General features: G+C 45.6%; 1 protein-coding gene across 1 annotated transcript in view; it reads left to right on the top strand.

Moving 5' to 3' along the window:
• The first annotated feature begins 158 nt into the window (after positions 1-158).
• Positions 159-7,757, top strand: part of LOC106811115 (RUN and FYVE domain-containing protein 1-like) — a 7,931-nt gene continuing 332 nt past the window's right edge. Inside the window, exons 1-3 of the mRNA XM_014814654.1 lie at positions 159-344; positions 895-1,094; positions 6,357-6,497. Coding sequence (XP_014670140.1) covers positions 170-344; positions 895-1,094; positions 6,357-6,497 — 516 coding nt within the window. The 5' untranslated portion in view covers positions 159-169. The remainder of the gene's footprint in view (positions 345-894; positions 1,095-6,356; positions 6,498-7,757) is intronic.

Here is a 7,757-nt window from a genome sequence, read left to right as displayed (position 1 = left end):
TCCTCTCCCTCCTCTCTCCTCCTCCTCTCCTCTCCCCTCCTCTCTCCCTCCTCCTCTCCCTCCTCTCCCCTCCTCTCTCTCTCTCCCTCTACCTCCTCTCTCTCTCCCCCCTCTCTCTCCCCCTCTCTCTACTTCCTCTTTCACACACACACAGGACCTGCAGTACGTGATGCTGAAGCGGAACGAGGAGCTGATCGCGGCGAAGGTGAGCAAGGAGCACCTGGAGGAGACGCTGCGAGGAGAGATCCTCTTCCTCAAGGACCAGCTGCACGCCGAGCAGCACGCCAAGGACACGATAGAGGACACGCTCACGCAGGAGGCTGACACGATGCGCCAGCAGCTGGGTGAGCACAGGAGGAGGGAGGAGGGGAGGGAGGGGGTGGGGGAGGGGGAGGGGGTGGGAGGAGAGGAAGCGAGAAGGAGAAGACGGGGAGGGAGGGGGACACTGCTGGGGGAAAAGGTGTGCAAGAAGATGCTGAAGGGTGAGCACAGGAGGAGGAGAGAGGGAGGGGAGGAGAAAAATTTCCTCGTGGCTTTACGAAACGATCAACCGTCTACAAGGAAAAACGTTAATATAAAGTCTAACGTTTTGACGAATGTCAATTGTAGTTTTCGACGATGGGCTCATGCATTTCGACAAGGGGCCCCAGAAATAAAAGTTTCACACCTAACCCTACTTAACGTAACTCCACTTTTCAAAAGCCCATTACAAACTAATGTGCACGAATTTTTGGGTAAACATTTGTGATTAATCATCATCAAGATAATGTATTAAACTTATACTCAGATTTAAACTCGGTTCCATGAGGTGTCAAACAAAAGTCATTTTCGAGACTGATTTTTCCACCTCGGCCCGTGGGCTTACATCGTCGTCGTCGTGGTTTTTACTGCCAGGTATTCAGTCTAGCATCAAGTCTGAGCTGGAACGGGAGCAGAAGCTGCGCAAAGACATAGAACAGCATCTGAACGAAGCAGAGACGACGAAGAAGAACATACAGGCGAAGGGCAAGCAAGTCATACAGACCTTACAAGCGCAGCTAGAAGAGCAGTCAGCTAGCAAGGTAGGCTATCTGCAACCCTGGGGCCCGTTGTCAGTAACAAAATTAGTCTTAACATTAGTCTTAACACTAATTTTTTCCCTTAGACCGTCGTCAGAAACGCTGCGAAGTTACCTGAATGGGTAAAAATCGTAGCAGAGTTCCTCGTAACAAGTACAAACAAGAAGTGCTGGTCCGACCGGGGTCTGACTGAGCAATTAATGTAGCTGTTTAAGACTAATGTTAAGACTAATTTTGTTTCTGACAACGGGGCCCTGATCGCTACTGTTACCCCGGGGTCCGTTGCTGGAAACAAAATTAGTCGTAACGTTAGTCTCAAGATTAACTTTTTCTCTTAGACCAGACCACTATACATTGTTCATGAGAAACCCGCATTATATGGGTAACCCCTTTATTATGTTTCTGTAAATGGTCTACGAGATAAAGTAAATGTTAAGACTAATTTTGTTTCTATCAACGGTCTACACGAAAAATCTCATGTTAAAGCCCATGTGAAGGCAAAAAAAATGTGTCTGTAAAACATAATAATGTGAAGCTGTGTTATTTGTCAACTGTATGCCTCAATAAAATAAAAATTATAAAGCACTCTAAACGTATTTTTAACTCGATTTTGTAATGAAACTACGCGAAAAACTCATTTTTCGTCCGTGTGATGTCGATTTGGGTAAGCGCTTCTCGTCTACACGCATTATTGCAGGTGAAAGAGCATCAGGAAAACTTTTAGTCATTACGAAATACTTAAATTGACTACGTCACGAATTTTCTATGGTAAAATTTGTAAAATTTGTGTTGCCATTTTTTATATTAAAAGTAAGAACTAACGGGATTAAACGTATTGTCAAATTCTTACCTGATAAGATTGTTTCTCAACTAGTTAAAAATCTAAAAAACCTGGACGATTTGATATTAGTGTTCCTAACATTATTTGCTTGCTATGGGCTATGTATGAGTCACGAGTGTATGTTCACATCGAAGAATATAGTAAAATAAGAAGTATAATGCAGCAATTTAACCATAAAAAGTGAACAGAATTACTTATATTTTGTGAAAAAGTGGAAATATTTTTATTTTTATTACTATTTACGGTGACGTAATCACTTTAAACTTAACCTCATAATATCATAAAGTGACTAATGTTAAGTCTCGCTTAGTTTATGTCAATTTGGCACTGGTCTACTGTTATCCTGTTCTCTACCCCTAAGCCAACCCCTATCCTAACTCCTATATGCCTACCATACCCCTATCATTACCCTTACACCTACCCCGCCTCGCGTGGCTGCATCTCGCCTTGTCTCACCCCCTTCTTCGTGTCTCATCTCATCTTGACCCACTTTGCCGCGCCTCTCCTCTTCGTCTCGACTCGACCTGTGCCTCGTCTGCACCCCTCCGTGTCTCATCTCATCAGGCCTCGCCCCACCTCATCTATATATGTATATGTGTGTATGATATTAAATTATATATATATTAGAAGTAAACAACAGCCACGGATAATAATATTATATTTTTACTCATAAAAATTGACCACCTCATTTCGTATGTATATATATATATATATATTATATATATATACTATCAGTAAGTAGATAATAGGGAAGGAGTGTGAACATCAATAACACCAAGGGAAATTCGTCATCTTACTAGCCTTAGAAACTACCGGAGTTTACGGTGACCGCGTTAACTCAATCCAACTTGAGCTCAAGTCGTAACACAGTATCATTCGCCTAGCAATCGTGCGAAGATCGTTTCCTTCATATACACCCGCAATCCTGGGAACAGACTAATGAACGTCGACAAGATTATCCATTCTGTTGCCAGCAAACCGGATGTATAAACGCCTAACTGAACAAAAGGCAGCTATCTAGCAAGGCCCACCGCGTCATCGCGCGGGGAGCTAAAAGTGCCCAGAGTCGTTAGAAGGCTGCCTTTTGTTTCAGTACGGCGGTTTATACATTCGCGTTTGCTGGCAACACAGACATGCGATAATCGTGTCGTAACTTTTGTCTGTATCTCCGGATTGCGGGCGTATTACGAGGAACACGATCTTCGCCGATGCCAAGGCGAATGTACTGTGGTGTACGACTTGCAGCTCAAGTTGGTTGAGTTTACGCGTGTAGAATCATAGTATTCTAGGCTTATAACAATGTACGAATTTCCCTTTTTTATTTGAGTTCATCCACTCATTCTGATGTATCTCTGTCTGATATTAGATATAGTAGTATAATAATCTTAATTTCACTCTATAACGCTGGGCGTATGTGCTCGTGGCCACGTCCAGCGAATGATGCACCTATGTTACTGTCACCGGTGATGTCTCACCTCATTCGTCGCGTCACCGTGAACGCCTGGTGACAGTTGTGACACAATCGTCACAGTCATCCCTCGCAAGTGCTTCCAGCGCACGGGTGGTCTCGATGATTAGACTGACGCTAAGTGCCTCTACCAAAGCTGTACTTGCTGAACGAGAGCAAAGTTGCCTCAATTGATTTAGGCGATTGCAGTCCACAATCGCTGGGTCCCAACTCGCAATTTACCAATGCAACTGTGTTGTTCAAGATGTAGTAAGCGTGTGCAGGGTGCGTTGTCGGACATACGTCAGCAGACGTCAAAGCTGCAGAAAGAATGGTGTGAGATGGACAGTTGAGCAAGGACACCTAAGCGTGTCAGTCCGCTCAGTACGGTGTCCAGTCGTTAGGATCCTCATGTTGCCCTTTATCTTGAGAGGGCTGTTGAGCAGTTGTCAGCCGATTCTTGCTCTTTGCTTTAGACGCGGGTTTCCCTGTAGACGCCAGGTCTCGCTCCCAGTCTTATATATTGTCTTCTTTCAGACGGTTGTTGAGCAGTCATCATCGTAATATCTTGTTATTCTTTCAGACGCGTTGTTGAGCAGTCATCGAGTCTATCTCTGCTCTTTCTTTTAGAGGGTTCTTAAAAGCAGTCGTCAGTCGATCTTGTCTTTCTTTCAGACGGTTGTTTTGGAGCAGTCATCAATCTATCTCTAGTCTTTCTTATCAGAGGGCTCTTAATTTAGAGCAAGTCATCAGTCTATATTTCTTGTCTTTCTTTCAGACGGTTGTTATGAGCAGTTATCAGTCTATATCTTGTCTTTCTTTTAAGGCGTTTTCTTAGAGCAGTCATCAGTCTATATCTTGTCTTTCTTTTAGAGGGTTGTTTTGAGCAGTCATCAGTCTATCTTGTCTTACTTTCAGACGGTTGTTTGAGCAGTCATCAGTCTATCTTGTCTTCTTTTAGAGGGTTCTTAAAGCAGTCGTCAGTCTATATCTTGTCTTACTTTCAGAACGGTTGTTTGAGCAGTCATCAGTCTATATCTTGTCTTTCTTTTTAGATGGTTCTTAAGCAGGTCGTTCAGTCGATCTTGTCTTTCTTTCAGGACGGTTTGTTTGAGCAGTCATCAGGTCTATCTTGTCTTTCTTTCAGATGGGTTCTTAATTAGAGCGCAGTCATCAGTCTATAGTCTTGTCTTTTCTTGCAGCGCGGTTGTATTGAGCAGTTGATCAGTCGTATATCTTGTCTTTCTTTTAGAGGCGTCTTAGACGCAGTCGATCAGTCTATTCTCTGTCTTTTCATTTTAGAGGTTTTTGTTGGAGCAGTCATCAGTCTATAATCTGTCTTACCTTTCAGACGGTTGTTTGAGCAGTCATCAGTCTTATCTTGTCTTTCTTTTTAGAGGGTATCTTAGATGCAGTCAATCCAGTCTTATACTCTTGTCTTCTTTTAGAGGGTTCTTAGCAGCAGTCATCAGTCATCTGTCTTCTTTTAGAGGCCGTTCTTAAAGCAGTCGTCAGTCTATAATCTTGTCTTACTTTCAGACGGTTGATTTGAGCAGTATCAGTCATCTTGTCTTTCTTTATAGAGGGTTGTTTGAGGAAGGACAGCCAGATATGCAGTCATTAGTCTATCTTGCCTTTCTTTTAGAGGGTTCTTAGAGCCCAGTCATGCAGTCTACATCTTGGTCTTTCTTTTAGAGGGTTCTTAGAAGCAGTCATCGTCATCTTGTCTTCTTGTCCAGACGTTGTTGAGCAGTATCAGTCGGATTCTCGCTTTCTTTCAGAGCGGTTGTTGAGAAGGACAGCCAGATGATGCCAGTCGTCATTTTTCTTTAGAGGATTGGTTGAGCAGTCACAGACATATTTGCCTTTCGTTTAGAGGGTTGTTTAGAAGGACAAGCTCGTCTTTCTCCTTCATTAGCTGTGTGTCCATCATGCCAGCAGCGAGTGACATCAGCGACGCCGAGTGGAACCTTCTTCCTGCGCGGGATTTCGTCGGCGCCGCTGGACAAGCAGCGGAATGAGAAACCAGACGTACCATGGCTAACCCAGGTGCAGTAGCTAGTACTCGTAATTAGTACTCGTAATGATGAATAGTACTGCGCAGTAAGTGTAACCCAGGTGCAGTAGTACTCGTAATTAGTACTCGTAATGATGAATAGTACTGCGTACCATGGCAACCCAGGCTGCAGTAGCTACTCGTTAATTTAGTACTCGTAATGAATCGAATATAGTACTGCGCAGTAAGTGTAACCCAGGTGCAGTAGTACTCGTAATTAGTACTCTTAATGATGAATAGTACTGCGCAGTAAGTGTAACCCAGGTGCAGTAGTACTCGTAATTAGATAGGAAGGATCCATTTGTGAATCAGTCTTTCAATTCAATGATGGACTTGATGACAGATTACAAATGATGGGAACTCAATCTGAAACAATGGACAGAGAGTTACACTGTGGTGTATTATTCGTCTACTCTCCCCCAATCTTTGGATGTTCGTATTTAAGAGAAAGGGGCCAAGTGACTGACTGATTAAAAGTACACATGAAACGAAAGCAATAAATCTTCAGAGTGACGTCTTTACATACTTATGACCGTGAATAACTCAATGATTGATTAAGAGCACTTGTTCCATGCGAATTAAACGTTAAGAACTTAAACAAGTAAAGTTTATGTTGCGACAAGTTAAATAAGTTAATGATGTCCACAAATACAATACTATTTTTCATGATCATAATTCGCCGATGTCTGCCGGCAGCGTTGTTGCCTGACGGTGGTCGCGGTTCTGGTCGGTGCAGGATCGTCCGGCAGCGTCACTGTGTCCCGGCCTGTGGACTGGGCTTCGTGGCGTGTGCCTGAGGAGACAGGTTGCTGTTGCGATGTGGACCCCAGCGATTGTCGAGTCAGGCGGGTGTAATTGATTGTCTTCATCGGAAGTCGTCGAAGCTGGCTGATGGGCATCCGGCGGACCGTGGCTGGTCATTTGGATGGTGACCGATGACGCTGCGACGTGCAGGTAGCGGGTTCCTGGGGTACGATGGTGGTTGTGATGACTCTTGAGGTGCCCACCTGCCTCCATGTTCATGGCTTCATGGAGGGTTCCCAGGCTTTGACTGGCCATCTAGATGCATACGTGCTGATGTCATCAATGATACTGGTACGTGGCAGGTCGGGTGTACCGCCGTGTATACATTCCGCAGGGAACTTCCTAGTTGCGCGACTGTAACTCGTCCTGACCGGTCGACACGGACCACGTACGTTGGTCATGTTGGCGACTCTATCACTGTCCAGTTTTATCCCATCTCAGTTGCGCTAGGGCCAGTGTTTGGTTCTGGATCCTGACGTGGGTGCCAAACTACAAGGGCGTGGGAGTCGCTTCTGCTGTGTTCCATCCACACGTCAGCGAGCCCTCATAGTGTCGGATTTCTCAATGCTTGCCTCCCTCGCCGCCAATGTCTCTTTCCATGTGCTATGTGGCAGTAACGACCGGGAGACAGGATGAAGCCTGCATAGCTCTGCAAAAACGCCACATCGCAGGGGAGAGTTTGGTTGTCTATTGTCAGGGCAATTCTCGCGTACTGGCAGCATTGCCACGTTGGAAGTTGTCTGTTCAAGCTTCACCGTATGGTCCTGTGTCTGTCAGTTATAAGTCGTTTCGACAGTTTTTCACTCGACCTTCTGCACGACAGTTGCCTGTGGGGGAAGGCAACAGTACATAAAGCGGTGATGAACACCCCAGTTCTTCATGAACTCGCGGGGGGTGCGAGCAGCAGTAAATTCCAGGCCACCGTCAGATGCGAGTTCGTCGGGTATGCCATAGGTGACGAATGCTCTGCGGAGGCTGTCCAACGGAGCCAGTGAACCACATTGAGGCCTTGTCACGATAGGCCAGTTGGAGTTCTGTCCACGCGATTGCCAGGTAGTTGGTGGCCTTGTAGTGGAATAATCAGCACATACACATTGGAATCAGGGTAAAACCGGCGGGTTCGTGGGTGTCGGCGGATGCGCTAGGCTGCTGAGGTTGCCATTCGGTTGCAAAGGGTGAGCTCACTTTAGCGGGCAGCGATGGCGGGAGTAATCTCCAGGCCAGGACACGGATATTTCTGCCTCTTGCAATCATCGATGACGTGATCTGGTGCTGCGGCGATGAAGGGCCGTCAACAGTCATGCTCTGTAGTGACGGTGGAATAACGACTCTGTCCGTTGTAGATTAATGACGCCATCTACTGTGTTAAGATGATCCCGGAACCGTGATGATATTCCTGCAGTGGCGTGGGCAAACTCATGGGCGGAACTCTGGCATGCCTGCTTTCATCAAGTCGACCAGCTTGTTCGTTGATGTTCCTTGGTTTTTGGGAAATTCCATGGATCGCTTGCACGGAATGCTTGCAGGCCCCCAGAGTGTCTGGTGTAATCA

The sequence above is a fragment of the Priapulus caudatus genome, unplaced genomic scaffold (genome assembly GCF_000485595.1).
Source record: "Priapulus caudatus unplaced genomic scaffold, Priapulus_caudatus-5.0.1 Scaffold506, whole genome shotgun sequence".
Lineage (NCBI taxonomy): Eukaryota > Metazoa > Priapulida > Priapulimorpha > Priapulimorphida > Priapulidae > Priapulus > Priapulus caudatus.
The sequence above is the reverse complement of the archived record's forward strand: the minus strand, read 5'-3'. Positions and strand labels throughout refer to the sequence as shown.